General features: G+C 48.0%; 1 protein-coding gene across 3 annotated transcripts in view; it reads right to left on the bottom strand.

The window, feature by feature from the left end:
• LOC137371104 (cGMP-dependent 3',5'-cyclic phosphodiesterase) overlaps positions 1 to 16,034 on the bottom strand; it is a 372,354-nt gene that overhangs the window by 40,927 nt on the left and 315,393 nt on the right. For all 3 annotated transcript variants that reach the window (XM_068033044.1, XM_068033045.1, XM_068033046.1), the window contains 4 exons: positions 12,563 to 12,633; positions 5,466 to 5,588; positions 2,006 to 2,093; positions 455 to 502 (listed from right to left, as the gene is read on the bottom strand). In XM_068033044.1, the coding sequence (XP_067889145.1) occupies positions 455 to 502; positions 2,006 to 2,093; positions 5,466 to 5,588; positions 12,563 to 12,633 (330 nt within the window). The remainder of the gene's footprint in view (positions 1 to 454; positions 503 to 2,005; positions 2,094 to 5,465; positions 5,589 to 12,562; positions 12,634 to 16,034) is intronic.

The following is a 16,034-nucleotide window of genomic DNA, read 5'->3' as shown; positions in this document are numbered from 1 at the left end:
GGGGTCACTGAGCTACAGGTGACACTGGGCTCTGGGTGACACTGGGTGATTTATTCATGGAGAGTCAAATCTTTCCCTCATCCTTGTACTTCCAACAAGATCAATGAATGGCGACATTGTGTGGGATTATTGACAAATGGTTCACCTCCCGAGCCCAGGCCTGAGGCCTCCTGAGGCCAATCACAGCAACTTCACAGACTAAGGAGAGTGGTAAGGTGAGGGGGGGCGCCGGGTTGGGAGGATACCTGGGCTCCTCCCAGTCCATACGCTGTCTAGGTGCTACCCTATGTGAGTCAACCGAGGGGCTTGAAAGGATTTCACTGAGATTGTTTCAACCTTAATGCTACCCCTTCACTCTGTTCTATCCTGCAGCCAGTCTCATGTCCGAACTTGTCAACGGGGGCAATCCCATTCATTGTGACTAGGCATGGAGAGGCAAAGTGGAATCCCGTACCTCCATGACTGATCCTTCGGAGCTGTACAACGCAGCCAGCACAGACTTCTGTAGATACAAGAGGAGATTCACATCATTACAAAGGGCTGGTCGCATACATAGGCAAGATTATTGACAGGATTATAGAGATCAGGACATTGGTTTCTTGGTGTTCAATTTTGTTTGTTTATGCTCCTGTGAAATGCCTTGAGATATTTTACTACGTTAAAGGTGCTATATAAATGCATGTTTTACGTTGTTGATGTGAAACCTGCCCAATGTCTAGATGCTGTAAAGGACGATGGAAGAATATTCACTGGGCTCTTCTACATTGCTTGTATATCACCTGCCACTCCTCAGCAGTGCTGAGACACCACTGTTTGGGTTAGTAACCGGCACCAGCCTAGATTGTTTGCCCAAGGCCCTGGATTGAGACTTGAACATACAACAACAGACTCAAGAGGGCCATGGGCTGACACAACCCTTTGACATGTTCTGCAACTTCCTGGCTTCCGTCCTGTCCTCTGCAAATCACCTTGGGATGTTGTGGCCAGCAAAGGTGCAAGTCGGAAAGGACTGAGAAGCTGAGACAAAGTCAATGGGGATTCTCACTGGGAATAAATGAGACGCAAGTCTAAACAAGCCTCGGTGTCCCAGTCCCTGTGAGGAAGGGTCTTTTCTGCAGATCAGGGGAGATGGTAATGTCACTGAACTAGTATTCCAGAGGCCCAGGTTAATGCCCCGGGAGCACGGGTTCAAATCCTAACACGGCAGCTGGTGGAATTTAAGTCGAATTAATTAATAAAAGTATGGAATTGAAAGCTAGTCTCAGTATTGGTGCCCTGAAAACTATCATTGATTGTCGTAAAAACCCAACCGGTTCACAAATGTCCTTTAGGGAAGGAAATCTGCCATCCTTACCCGGTCTGGCCTACATGTGACTCCAGATTCACAGCAATGTGGTCGACTCTGAACTGCCCTCTGAAATGGCCTAGTGAGATACTTAGTTCAAGGGCAAGTTAGGGATGGACAAAAAATGCTGGCTTGCCAGGGACACCCACATCCCATGAAAGAATATTTTCAAAAAAATGATGGAGATATAGGAACAATTGTGACCTGAGATCAAGAGAGATATCCTGAAAATTCCCAGGTTTCCTCTGTAATCAGGTGCGAGGCTCAGTGAGTAACTCTCACCCCTGAGTCACAAGGCCGGTGGTTCAAGTACGTACTCCAGGATGACAGTACAGTGCAGGACTGAGGGAGCACCGCACTGTCAGAGGAGTCAGCCTTTGGACGAGGTGTTAAAAGGAGGCCTGCTCCCCACCCCTCCGCGGTCTAACAGCTGGGTACTAAATCCCCTCTAACATGCTTGAACATCTGAACCAGCACCAGAACCAGATTGGCCGGCCGTTCAGCTCATTTGCTGCCCGTAACTTGCCTGCCTCATTTACTTATGGAGGGATGCTGTCTATTGGCTGTGAGGCTCTTGACGACATGCTTGTAGGGGTTTCAGGGAAGGTGGAGGTGAGCCTCACCCTGACCCTAGCACTGTCCCAAACCCCCAACACTTACTGATGCCACTTGAAAGGAGTTGTTGGTCCCTCGATGGTCCAGGTCATGACACATACACGACACAAACAAAGCAACAATCTCCATGTCCCTGCCAGTACAAAACAATAAAATGTTAGTGCCATTAGGCAGAGGCAAGACAACAGACTCCCCTCCCCCTGACTCCGTTGAACAGTTCTCAGACTGCGCTCACAATAAGGCTGACCAGTTCGGAGATGTTCCTGATCTTGCTGAAGGCGTCGGACACGCTGAGGATGAGAAGTTTTGTGGCCGAGTTGATGTCGGATCAAATTAAACTGCTCAAAGTTTCTAACCAGATTGCATTGATTCAACTGATGTTCCCAAAGAACCCAGACTTATCTCCATTCACTCCAGCTGAACAGAATACCATTGGAGCAAGCCCTTTTCCATTCATTCCCGGTGAATCCCAATGGATCAAACCCCTTACAATTCACTCCCGCTGTATAAAATCCCAATGAACCAAACTCACTATCTCCCATGTATAAAATACCAAATCCCTTCCCATTCATTCCCAGTGCATAGAATCCCAAAGACTCAACCCCCTTCCCATTCATCCTCTTTGTGAAAGACTGGATGAGACCAGTTCTGGTTCATTCCTATCATTCAAAGCAGGCATTGACCCCCAGAGGACAGGCCTGCAGTGGCTTCAGCCTTTGTCCTGTGATGACCCTTCATGTCCCATGCTGCGGTCAAACACCAGAGACAGCCACGTTCTGAACTATTGTCCGTACACAAGCACGAGGGCCACAGAGGATCGGCAGCACCTCGAAGTCCTGTATCTCCGGACCTCGGCCGGGTCAGAGTCGAGGCAGAACCTCCCAACAATCTTCTTAAATATCCAACTCCTAACCCGACACTAGAGTCAGATTGTTTAGGTTTAACCCCTCCCTAGTGCTATGGCCACTATTCGACTGGGGCAGGCTGAACTTCAAGCGGCCCAAGCCTGAGCCAGTCCTCACTCTGACATTCACCTTCCAATTGTCAATCTTGGTTGGACACATTCCTGGAGGTTGTGTCACATGACCTCCTGCTGCTAACAGTCCCACCTCCCCACAGTCCACTCATTGGTCAGCCGAGATGTCCATCCTCGTGGCAGCCCGCCCCTTCCCACAGCCAATCAGAAAGTGAACAGAGTCTTCAATACCCAAGTGATGACTCTCGTCTCTCAGTCAAACCATGGCCTGAATTTTGTTGGGATGGTGAGGGCCCCAACGACTGGCCCAAAAGCCGGGGGCAACCCCGCCTCGGCCATTTTTGGGAGGCCCAGCCACACACTGGGCCCATTCGGGCAACAAATTAATTGCTGGCAGGGCTCCAGTCTATTTAAGAGTCTCCAAGAGCTGCCAACCAGTCAGAAAGCTGGCAACTCTTCAATCTCAGCAGTTCCCCTGGGAAGGGTGGCCACTGCTGGGACCGCACCCAGCGATGGACCCCAGCCCCGCAACAAGGTGAGTGGGGTCAGGGATCGCTGGGGCTAGTTGGGCGGGCCCCAGTGAGGGAAGGGGTGGGGGCTTGGTGAGGGTGGGGTTGTGTTGCCACGACATCCGCTATTGCCACCATGGGGCCCCTCCAAGGGCCACAGACTTCCTGATTTGGAGGCCCCCACCCCAGTGGCAGCAGGAAGGAGCCTTCAATTGGCCACTGAAGTGGCACAATAGGCCTTCCCTGCCACTGGTAAAATGCAGCCCAATATATTTTTACCATCGCCAATATGTGTTCCAAGAAAATGAACAAAACACCCGGTTTATTTAACATCCCTGTAATTTTTTTCTCCCCCGTGTCGACAGGTGGAAGTCATGTTTCAGTTGTGCAAAGCCCTGGTTAGACCACACCTGGAGTTACTGAGAGCAGTTCTGGGCACCCACACCTTAGAAAGGATAATATTGGCCTTGGAGGGAGTGCAGTGTATATTTACCAGAATGATACCGGGACGCCAAGGGATAAATTACAAGGAGAGATGACACAAACCAGGGTGGTAGTGTCCGGAATTCGGACGGTTAAGGGGTGATTTAATCAAAGTTTTCTCGATATTAAGGGGAACAGATTGGGGTAGATAGAGAAAAACTATTTCTGCTGGGGAGTCTCGGACTGGGAGGCAGTGTCTAGAAATTAGGGTCAGACCTTTTAGGAGGGAAATTGGGAAACACTTCTACCCACAAAGGTTGGTAGAAGTTTGCAACTCTCTTCCACAAATGGGATCGGATACTGCATCAATTGTTAATTTTAAATCTAAGATTGATAGATTGTTGTTAACCAAAGATATTAAGGGATATGAGGCAAAGGAGGGCATGTGGAGATAGGTCACAGATCTGTCATGGTCTCATTGAATGGTGGAACAGGTTCGAAGGGTTGAATGGCCTCCTCCTGTTCCTGTGTTCCTACAAGATTAATCTTGAATTCCTGGACTCCAGGGCAAACCTGGAGGAGTTGGCAAGTCATTGGATAACAAGCAACCCCCCCCTCCCCCACCCCTTTACCCTTAGCCCAGGGACACTGAGACAAGTTGAAGTGTCCCTGCCCGAGCCAGCCTGGGACTAGCTGCCTCAGTGCAAAGCTGAGGATACAACATTGGGATTTGACCAAACATTGCTGGGAAAACACTCAGCTGGGGCAGCAGCAGCTGTGGAGAGGGGAGACAGGAGGTCAATCGTTCAAGTCAATGACTCTTATCCGAAAGCCCCTGAGATGTCCAACTCTTATTCCTGTCTCCACGGATCCTGACCTGCTGAGCAATCCAGCACTGCTTTGTGATTTCCAGCATCCGCAGTATTTTGCTTTACACTGCTGAACGTTACCGCTCTGCGTGGCTCATTTCCTCTCCCGGATAAGCTCTCCAATTTGGCGCAGTGGTTAGCATCGCAGCCTCACCGCTCCAGGGACCCGGGTTCGATTCTGGGTACTGCCTGTGCGGAGTTTGCAAGTTCTCCCTGTGACTGAGTGGGTTTTCGCCGGGTGCTCCAGTTTCCTCCCACAGCCAAAGACTTGCAGGTGATAGGTAAATGGGCCATTGTAAATTGCTCCTAGTGTTGGTAGGTGGTAGGGAATATGGGATTACTGATTTATAGGTGGTTGGTGGGTGGCACAGACTCGGTGGGCCGAAGGGCCTGTTTCAGTGCTGTAGCTCTAAATAAATAATTGGCAAAGTTCAGGTTCAGATGTGATGAGTTGGCCCCTTTAACATCAACATAGTGATTCCTTGTAATGTCACAGCTTATGGAACCACCAGGGGGAGCAAGACACCACTTCCTGATTCCACTCAACTTCTCTGACTTGTAGTTTCATCTTCCAATTGCTTCGGCTCCTCTCCCTCCCTCCTCCTTTACCCCCATCATCTCCCTTCCCCTTCACGCCCATCTTCCACAGCTCCCTCCTCCCTGTGAACCTCTCTGTCTCTACCTTCTCCCTCCGGCTGACCCCTTCCCCCTCCTCCTCCCATACTTACTGTAAGAAATCGTGGAGCGGCAGGTTTTTAGAGAGAAGGTAACAGAAGTGCGTGACAGAAAAGGCATGCATCCAATTGTGATACGGAGGGTCTCTGTAGCCTCGACGAACCATCATACAAAACCTGCCGGGACACAAGCAACCATCGGCCTTAAAGGTCAAACTCATCTCATCAAAGCAACCCTCACCGTCTTCACACAAAGGGCAGGGGACTCCCCCCCCCCCCCCCCCCCCACCCACAACCCCAAAATTACCCGTGGAGGAGGGGGCTGTGCGGGGGGGGGGGGGGGGGGGGTGCAATTGAACCCTTCAAAAACTGAGGTTGATAAGATTTTTGCTGGGTTACCGTATTGAGGGTCATGCAGCCAAAGTCAAGTAAATGGAGTTGAGGTGCATGGTCGAATCATACAACACAGAAATGAGGCCATTCATCCTATCGTGCCTGTGATGGCTCTTTGAAAGAGCTATCCAATTTAATCCCTTGAACTACAGGGCCCAACTGCCTTTTGAAAGTTCCTATGGGATCACTGTCCACTTCCCTTTCAGGCAGTGCGTTCCAGATCACAACAGCTCTCTGTGATCTAATTGAATGGCAGAATGGGCTCAACGGGTTGAATGGCCCCCTTGTGCGCTACAGAATGGGCACTGTCGCAGAGCGCTGGCACATGACTTCTCGTGTAGTGCCAATCAAACAACAGGCTCCCACTTGAGGGGAGAGCAGGGGTGGAGGAGTGCAGAGACACCTTCCTACTTTGTGCCAGAGGATGGGACTGAACATCACCCCCCCACTCCTGTGTTCCTGAAATCCCTGAGGGTTAGGCCCCCCTTTCGAGCCCTCACCACAGAACAGTTTGTGGTTTCAGGGCTGAAGACAACCTCTTGCCTGCCGCACAGCCCTCCCCATCTCTTCCTCAATGTATTGACCATTTAACAGAAAAGGAAGACGAGCAAACAGTTAATGTGTTCACGTACCAGAGATTCCAATGTTTGCCTTACTGGACAAGGCAGGGAATCTAATCATTGTGATCTGGTCCACCGTTTAATATTTTTTAAAACTTTGTATTTCTACAGCACCTTCAAGAACGTAAGAAATAGGAGCAGGGGTAGACCACACAGCCATGGCTGGTCTTCTCCCTCAATTGCACTTTCCCACCCGCTCCCCATATCCCTTCATTCCCTAAGAGACTAAAAATCCATCTATCCCAGCCTTAAATATACTCAACGATGGAGCACCCACAACCCTCTGTGTGAAGGAATTTCTCCTCATCTCTGTCCTAAATAATCGACCCCTTATCCTAAGTCTGTGCCCCATGTTCTAGATTCCACAGCCAGGTGAAACAATCTCTCAGTGTCTGTGCTGTCAAGCCCCTTCAGAATCTTGTATGTTTCAATGAGATCACCTCTCATTCTTCTAAACACCAGAGATTACAGGCCCAATATACTCAGCCTCCCATCATAGGATGACCCTTTCATCCCAGGAACTTCCAGTGAACCTTTGCTGCACTACCTCCATATTCCTTTAATAGTGTGTTCCAAAACTGCACACAGCACTCCAGGTGTAGTCTCCCCAAAGCCCTGCACAAATGTCACAAGACTTTCTTGTTCCTGTACTCCAATCCCCTTGCAATAAAGGCTAACATGCCATTCGCCTTCCTAAGTGCTTGCTGTACCTGCAGGTTAACTTTCTATATTCTTTAAACGAGTGCACCCAAGTCTCTTTGAACATCAACAAGTTTCACACCTTTAAAAAATATTCTACTTGTCTATTCTTGTTACCAAAGTGAATAACTTCACACTTCCCCACATTATACTCCATCTACCATTGTGTTACCCACTCACTTAACCTGTCTATATCTCTTTGCAGCCTCTCTTGTGTCCTCCCCTCAGTTTACATTCCCACCTAGCTTTCTATCATCAGCAAACTTAGATACATTACTCTCGGTCTCTTTGTCTAAGTCATTAATTTGGATTGTAAATAGCTGAGGCCCCAGCACTGATCCTTGTGGCACTCCATTAGTTACAGCCTGCCAACTTGAAAATGCCCCATTTATCCTTACTCTTTGCTGCCTGTCTGTTAACCAAGTCCTGTCCATGCTAATGTTTTACCCCAACTCCACAAGCCGTTATTTTGTGTATTAACCTTTTGTGTGGCACATAATCAAATGCCTTTTGGTAATCCAAATAAACCACATCAACTGGCTCCCCTTAATCTACCTGACTAGTTACATCCTCAAAAAACTCTAATAAATTTGTCATCGACAGATGTTGCCAGACCTGCTCAGTAAATTCAGCACTTTTCAGTTTTATTTCGGATTTCCAGCATGTGCAGTATTTTGCTCTTACGCTTTTCTAATACTTTTTCTCTATTGTTATGAATTAAGTTCCTCACTCTTATTAGCCCCTTGGTTACTCTTTATTTCTGGTATACAATTTGTGTCATCTACGGTGAAGGCGGACACAAAATATTTGTTCAACGTCTCTACCATTTTCTCATTCCCCATGATAATTCTATTGTCTTTGACTCCAAGCAAGCAATGTTTACTTTAGCTACTCTCTTCCTTTTTATATACTTATAAAAGCTCTTACAATCCATTTTTATATTCCTGGCTAGTTTATTCTCGTGTTCTATCTTTTTCCCTTTTTATCAACTTTTTGGGCACCTTTTGCTGGTTCCTAAAACTCTCCCAATCCTCAGGTTTACTACTATTCTTTGCAACTTTATACACTTCTTTTAATCTAATTCTATCCTTAACTTCTCTCATAAGCCATGAGTTTTTGTATTTTAATGAAATGTGTTTTTGTTCAACATTTTGAATCATTTCTTTAAATATTTCTCACTGTTTATTTACCACAATACCTTTTAGTCTATTTATCCATCCAACCTTCACCACCTCCAGCTCTCCCCGATGCCTTTGCAATTACCTTTCTTTAAGAGTAAGATTCTTGCTTTGAACTCAAGTATGTCGTTCTCAAACTTAATATGGAATTCAATTGTATTATGATCAATTTTTCCCCAAAGGATCTTTTATTTTGAGATTACTCATTAACCCTGCCTCATCACACAATACAAGGTCTAAAATCGTTCTATCCTGAGCTGATTCCACAACATATTGAATTAGAATTAGAACATTATTGATCTAGAAAACTATCGTGAAAGCATCATCTACCAGATTACCTTTGCCAATTTGATTTGCCCAACCAACGTGAAGATTAAAGTCCCCCATGAACATGAGCCTCTGTTTCAGGCTCCAATTACTTCCTGCTTTATGCTTTGTCCAACAATATAAATGGCGTTAGGGAGCCTAGAAACTACTCCCAGCAACATTTTCTGACCCTTGCTGTTCCTAATCTCTACCCATACTGATCCTACTTTCTGATTTTCTGAACCAAGGTCCTTTTTTACTACTGTCCTTATGTCATCATTTATTATCAGGGCTACTCCTCCTTTTCTTGGATGGGCCGAACGGCCTACACCTGCTCCTATGTTCCATTCTGCCTGTCTTTTCGAAATGTTGTGTACTCTGGAATATGTATTTCCCAACCTTGGTCACCTTTAGTTTAGTTTAGTTTAGAGATACAGCACTGAAACAGGCCCTTCGGCCCACCGAGTCTGTGCCGACCATCAACCACCCATTTATACTAATCCTACACTAATTCCATATTCCTACCGCATCCCCACCTGTTCCTATATTTCCCTACCACCTACCTATACTAGGGGCAATTTATAACGGCCAATTTACCTATCACCCTTGTCACCTTGTAACAACGTCTCTGTTATGTTGATTATATCAAACCCGTTTACCTCAATTTGTGTCGATAGTTTGTCTATCTTATTACAAATGTTTCACGCATTCAGATAACGAGCCCTTCATTTTTTTTTACCACAATTCTTTGCTTGGACCTTATTCGCTGATGCACTATGACTGTTAACAAAAGAACACAAGAATTAGGAGTAGGAGTAGGCCATTCGGCCCCTCGAACCTGCTCCGCCATTCAATTAGGTCATGGCTGATCTGATTGTGGTCTCAACTCCTCATTCCTGTCTTGCTCTCCATAACGCTTGACTCCCTTGTCGATCAAAAATATGTCTAACTCAGCCTTAAATATATTCAATGACCCAGCCTCCACTGTGGAGAATTTTCCACAGATTAACAACCCTCTGAAGGAAAAAGTTTCTCCTCATCTCAGTCCTGAATGGGAGACCCCTTATTTTTAACAAAGTGATTCCTGACAACGCAGCCGGTCACTGACGTCATCAGGCTACGCCAAGGTGCGCACATGCGCAGACGGGCTCCTGCTCTCTGTGCGTGTGCTTGCATTCCAACTTGCCAGGATTGGTTAGTGCATGCGCCGATGATGTCATCGCGTGATGTATTCATCTTTGGGCAACGCGCTGGTCGACCTCTGCGCACGCGCTTTACGCGTACAGCAATGCAACGCCAAAGGGTCAAGCTCCGCTCCCCGCTGCCCCCCTCGCTGCTCTCTCCGGCTGCTCTGCTCCCCCCCTCACTGCTCTTTCCAGCCGCTCTGCTCCCCCCCTCACTGCTCTTTCCAGCCGCTCCGCTCTCCCCCCTCGCTGCTCTTTCCAGCCGCTCCCCCCCTCCTCGCTGCTCTCTCCGGCCACTCTGCTCCCCCCCTCGCTGCTCTTTCCAGCCACTCCGCTCCCCCCCCCCCTCGCTGCTCTCTCCGGCCGCTCTGCTCCCCCCCTCACTGCTCTTTCCAGCCACTCCGCTCCCCCCCACCCCATGCTCTCTCCGGCCGCTCTGCTCCCCCCCTCACTGCTCTTTCCAGCCACTCCGCTCCCCCCCCACCCCCTGCTCTCTCCGGCTGCTCTACTCCCCCCCTCGCTGCTCTCTCTGGCCGCTCCGCTCCCCCCCTCGCTGTTCTTTCCAGCCGCTACACTCCCCCCCCCCCTCGCTGCTCTCTCCGGCCACTCCGCTCCCCCTCTACCACTCCGGCCCCGACCCCAGTGTGCTCCACTCCCCCCTGTCCCCGGCCCACTCGCTCGTTCGCTTTCTCCCTCCCGCCATTGTGTGCTGCCATGTGTTTAGGTTAGGTTGCCTTCGTGTGATTATTTGAGCAGCGCCATCTTTAATCCTGGCAGCTGCCTGAAGTCGCAGACTGTGACGTTTCAGTGGCACAGGCTGCATTTACGCTTGTGCCACTGCAGCGCCACCTACTGGTAGCGTTGTCAGCAAACGCAGCCTATTTTTAAACCGTGTCCCCTAGTTCTCATCTCACCCACAAGGAGAAACATCCTCCCAGTATCCACCCTGTCAAGTCCCCTCACGATCGTATACGTTACAATAAGATCACCTCTCATTCTTCTAAACTCCAATGGATACAGACCCAACCTGTCAAACCTTTCTTCATAAGATAACCCCTTCATCCCATGAATCAGTTGAGCGAATCTTCCCTGAACTGCTTCTAATGCAAGTATATCCCTCCTTAAGTAAGGAGACCAAAATTGTAAACAGTACTCCATTTTCCATCTAACTAAGGCCCTGTACAGCTGTAGCAACACTTCCCTACTTTTATACTCAATTCTCCTTGCAATAAACACCAATATTCTAATTACCTTCCTAATCACTTGCTGTACCTGCACGCTAAATTTTTGTGATTCATGTACAAGATGCCGCTGTACCACAGTTCTGCAATCTCTCTCAATTTAAATAATATTCTACTTTTTTATTCTTCCTGCAAAGTGGACAAGTTCACATTTTCCCACACTATACTCTATCTGGCAAATTTTTGCCCACTCACTTAACCTATCTATACCCCTTCGTAGACTATTTATGTCCTCTTGACAGCTTACTTCCTACCTCCCTTTGTGTCATCAGAAAATTTAGCTACCATACATTCGGTCCCTTCATCCAAGTCATTGATAAAGATTACAAATAGTTGAGGCCCCAGCACTGATCCCTGTAGCACACCACTAGTTGCAGCTTGCCAAACTGAAAATGCCCAATTTATCCCTATTCTCTGCTTCCTGTTAGCTAACCAATCCTCTATCCATGCTAATATGTTACCCCCTACACCATGAGTTCTTATTTTGTGTAGTAACCTTTGATGTGGCACCTTATCGAATGCCTTTTGGAAATCCAAGTACACTACATCTCCAGATTCCCCTTTATCCACCTTGCTTGTTACTTCCTCAAAGACCTTTCTGCCCCTTCCTGTCCCACCCTGCTTGTCTTCACCCAAATTGCTATACTTCTCTGATGCCTCGACTTCTGTCTTTAGATTTCTAAATCTCCCTTCACCTGACCCCCTTTTGCTCCTCCTTTAGCTCAAAGCCCTATCCACAGCCCTAGTTGTACAATTCACCAGGACAGTCCCAACCCGGATAAGTAGAGTCCATCCCAATGGAAAAGCTCCCTCTTTCCCCAGTACTGGTGCCAGTGCCCCATGAAACGAAACACTTCCTTCCCAACCACTCTTTGAGCCAAGCATTTAATTCTCTAATCTGCTTGACCCAATGCCAATTGGCTCAAGGCTCGGGTCACAATCTGAGATTATTACCTTTGAGGTTCTGCATTTTAATTTGGACCCTAACTCCTCAAACTCTCTCAGCAGAACAATATTCTTAGTTCTACCGAAGTCATTGGTTCCTATGTGGACCACAACAAGCGGACCCGCCCCTCCCACTCCAAGTTTTTCTCCAGCTGAGAGGAGATGTCTTTAACCCTGCCCACCGGGTCGGTAAGCCAACCTGCGGAGCTCCCAGTCGCGGCTGTAGAGAACAGTATCTATCCCCTGACTAGACTGTCCCCTATCACTACCACATTCCTTTTCGCTCCCCTCACAGCCTCTGGACTCAGCAGCCAATTAAATATTTTATGAATTCCCCCTTCAATTCTCATACACACCACGCTGACTTGAATGCTACTTCATCGTCACTGGGGCAAAATCCACCAGCTTTTCAGGGCAAGTAGGTTTGGACCAGCATAACTGCTTTTCCACAGATCAAATATTAAACAAAAAGGCAGCCGTAGTAAGTAATAATCAATGGCTACGATGTTCTGAAATGTCCGCATCACACTCCAGGACAGGACATTCTCACCCTGTTGGTGGTGCATAGCTAGGAGTGAATCCTACCTTGCTAATGTCTTCACATCAATCTTGTAGGTGCTTGTGAATCCCAAGTCCTGGGCCATACTCAGTACAGCCTGGAATCAGGAGAAAAAGATCCGGATTAATAACCGAGTGTTTGCAGGAAGGAGCAGTTAGTCTACCGCACTGCATGTGCATATTCCAAAGCCCACTTGTGGCCGAGCGCACAGCAAGGGTCAGGGCTTAAATGGATGATCACAGGAAGAACCTGGGCAGCATTCCCTTGCCCAGAGAGTGGTGAGAATGTGGAACTCGCTGCCTCGTGGACCGGTGGAGGTGAATAGCAGAGATGTATTTCCGAGCGTGCAAAACTAGAGGGCAGGGCAAGACCAACGGGCTCCATCCTTCCTTCCCTAACCTTCCTATCCCCACCCTTTGCCCCCTCCATAGTCATGTAATCTCCTGGGAAAGGTAAGGAAAAGGGAGGGTTGATGCATGAGGCATAGAGGGAAGGGGTGGTCAGGATGGGAAGAGGTAATTAGAGTGGGAACAGGCCCTGGGGAGTAGCAACACCAGTTAGGGCCTCTTTCCAGGTTGTAAATTCAATGTACCCAATTCCAAAGTGTCCTCCCATAGCTAAGTGTGAGACTCTTGTCCCAAAGCTATGCAATGTCCTGATCCAACTGCACATGGGTCCTCACTGCTCATTTCTGACCCCCAAGGCATAAGGAAGTCACCAATGGTGATGCATAGAGAATGCCAGTGTCAGAGCAATCGGGCTTAGGCACTGACCCTTTAAAGAAAACCAAAAAGGGCGGAGCTTATAGCAAGAACCTGCATTTCTATAGCACCTTTCACAGCTTCAGGATGTCCCCCCGAGCTTCACAGCCAATATATTTTTGAAGTTTTAAAGCTGTTGTATTGTAGGAAATGCAGCAGCCAAAGGTCCCACAAACAGCAGTGATCAAGACAAGATAATCTGTTTTTGCGATGTTGATTGAGGGATAAATATTGGCCAGGACACCGGGGAGAACCCCCCCCTGCTCTTCTTCAAAATAGTGGTCATGGGATCTATTACATCCACCTGATGGGGGCCTCGGTTTAACATCTCATCCAAAAGATGGCACCTCCAACAGTGCAGCACTCCCTCAGTACTGCACTGGAGTGTCAGTCTTGATTTTTGTTCTCAAGTCTTTAGAGTGGGATTTAAAGCCACAACCTTCTGACTCAGAAACAAGTATGCCCACCACTGAGGCACAGCTGACAGCAATGTATGTGGCTGTCCATTGGTTACTGTGAAATATACAAGTTTAGCCCACAGTTGAGTTTTAAGGTAGATCATTGAATGTGCAACAAGAGGATAAATTGGGGAAAAGGAAGATTAGGGCTGGTGTCAGGAAATAGCTCTTCACAGACTGATCAATACCCTGGGGAGGGGAAGTCATTCAAGAAGCGGCACAGTGGCACAGTGGTTAGCACCGCAGCCTCACAGCTCCAGGGACCCGGGTTCGATTCTGGGTACTGCCTGTGCGGAGTTTGCAAGTTCTCCCTGTGACCGCGTGGGTTTTCGCCGGGTGTTCTGGTTTCCTCCCACAGCCAAAGGTTGATAGGTAAATTGGCCATTATAAATTGCCCCTAGTATAGGTAGGTGGTAGGGAATATGGGATTACTGTAGGGTTAGTATAAAATGGGTGGTTGCTGGTCGGCACAGACTTGGTGGGCCGAAGGGCCTGTTTCAGTATCTCTAAATAAATAAGTGACAAGATACCATGATGAGGAGTAGGGTTTTTTTTATTCTTTCATGGGATACAGGTGTCATTGGCAAGGCCATCAATTGTTGACCATCCCTCATTAACCTTGACAACTGAGTGGCTTGCTGGGACATTTCAGAGTGGTCATCAACCACTTTGCTGTGGATCTGGAGTCACATGTAGGCCAGACCAGGTAAGGACAGTAGATTTCCTTCCCCAAAGGACATTAGTGAACCAGATGGGTTTTTACAACAATTGATGATAGCTTTCATGGCACCATTACTGACACTAGCTTTCAATTCCAGATTTATATTAATTATTTGAACTTAAATCCCACCAGCTGCCATGGTGAGATTTGAACCCGTGTCCCCAGGGCATTAGTTGGGCTTCTGGATTATCAACCCATAACAGCACCACTACACCACCGCCTTCCTCCATGTTGACAGGGGTGGGTATTGGTGCAGGTTTCTGTGGAAGGGTCAGTTATATGGGCCCAATGCCCTCCTGTGATTTTATAACAGATTTCACAATGTTTTGTTTGGTGAATGCAGAACTAAAATACGGAGACCCAGAGCAGGATGATCCCAGGTTCTGCCTGGGTTGGAGGAAGCAGGGTTTGGGGTTTTAGCTGCACCAGAATCAGCCTCAGTGCCTCTCAGATACAGAGGGGGAAGGTGTCTGGGTGTCGAATGACGACACCTCCTCACCTGGGTATGATGCCTCCCCTTGTTCAATAGCTGGTCGACACTCATTGGGCTCACACAAGCAGTGTGTGTGATACCCAGGGTAGATTCGCCCAGCAAGGATTCAACATCTCCTGGAGAAGACGGAGGAAGAGAGAGGAGAGAGGGGAATGTGAGAGGACGCAGGAAAAGATTAACAAAACAGGGAGTGGATCAACTACTAAACGTGGAGTGAGTTAATTGCAAGCAGCAACTTGTTTATCACCTCTCATGTAGTAAAACATTTCAAGGCGTTCACAGGAGTGTGTTCAGGCTAAATTTGACATCGAGCCACTCAAGGAGATATTAGGGCAGATGGCCAAAAGCTTGGTCAAAGAGGTAGATTTTAAGGAGCATCTTAAAGGAGGACAGAGAGAGGCGGTGGGGTTTAAGGAGGAAATTCCAGAGCTTGGGACCCAGGCAGCTGAAGGCACGGCCACCAATGGTGGAGAAATTAAAATCAGGAATGCTCAAGAGGCCAGAATTAGAGGAGCACAGATATCTCGGAGGGTTGCAGGACTGGAGGAGATTACAGAGATAGGGAGGGGGGAGGCCCTGAAGGGATTTGAAAACAGGATGAGAATATTAAAATTGAGGCGTTGCTTAACCAGGAGCCAATGTAGGTCAGCGAGGTCAGTGAACGGAACTTGGTGTGGGTCAGGACATAGGCAGCAGAGTTTTGGATCTGATCAAGTTGATGTAGGGTGGATGATGGGAGGCTGACAGGAGAGCATTGGCGTAGTCAAGTCTAAAGGTAACAAAGGCATGGATGAGAGTTTCAGCAGCAGATGAGCTGAGGCAGGGGTGATGTTGGTGATGATAAGAAGGTGGAAATAGGTCGTCTCAGTGATTGCTTGGATATGAGGTTGGAAGCTCACTTCGGGGTCAAATATGACTCCAAGTTTGCAAAGAGTCTGGTTCAGCCTCGGACAGCTGCCAGGAAGATGGATGGAGTCGGTAGCTAGGGATCGGAGTTTGTGGCAGGGAATGAAGACAATGGCTTCTGTCTTCCCAGTGTTTAGTTGCAGGGGATCTATTTCAAAC

The sequence above is a fragment of the Heterodontus francisci genome, chromosome 6, assembly GCF_036365525.1.
Source record: "Heterodontus francisci isolate sHetFra1 chromosome 6, sHetFra1.hap1, whole genome shotgun sequence".
NCBI lineage: Eukaryota > Metazoa > Chordata > Chondrichthyes > Heterodontiformes > Heterodontidae > Heterodontus > Heterodontus francisci.
Note: the sequence above shows the minus strand (reverse complement) of the source record. Positions and strands in the feature narration are given on the sequence as shown.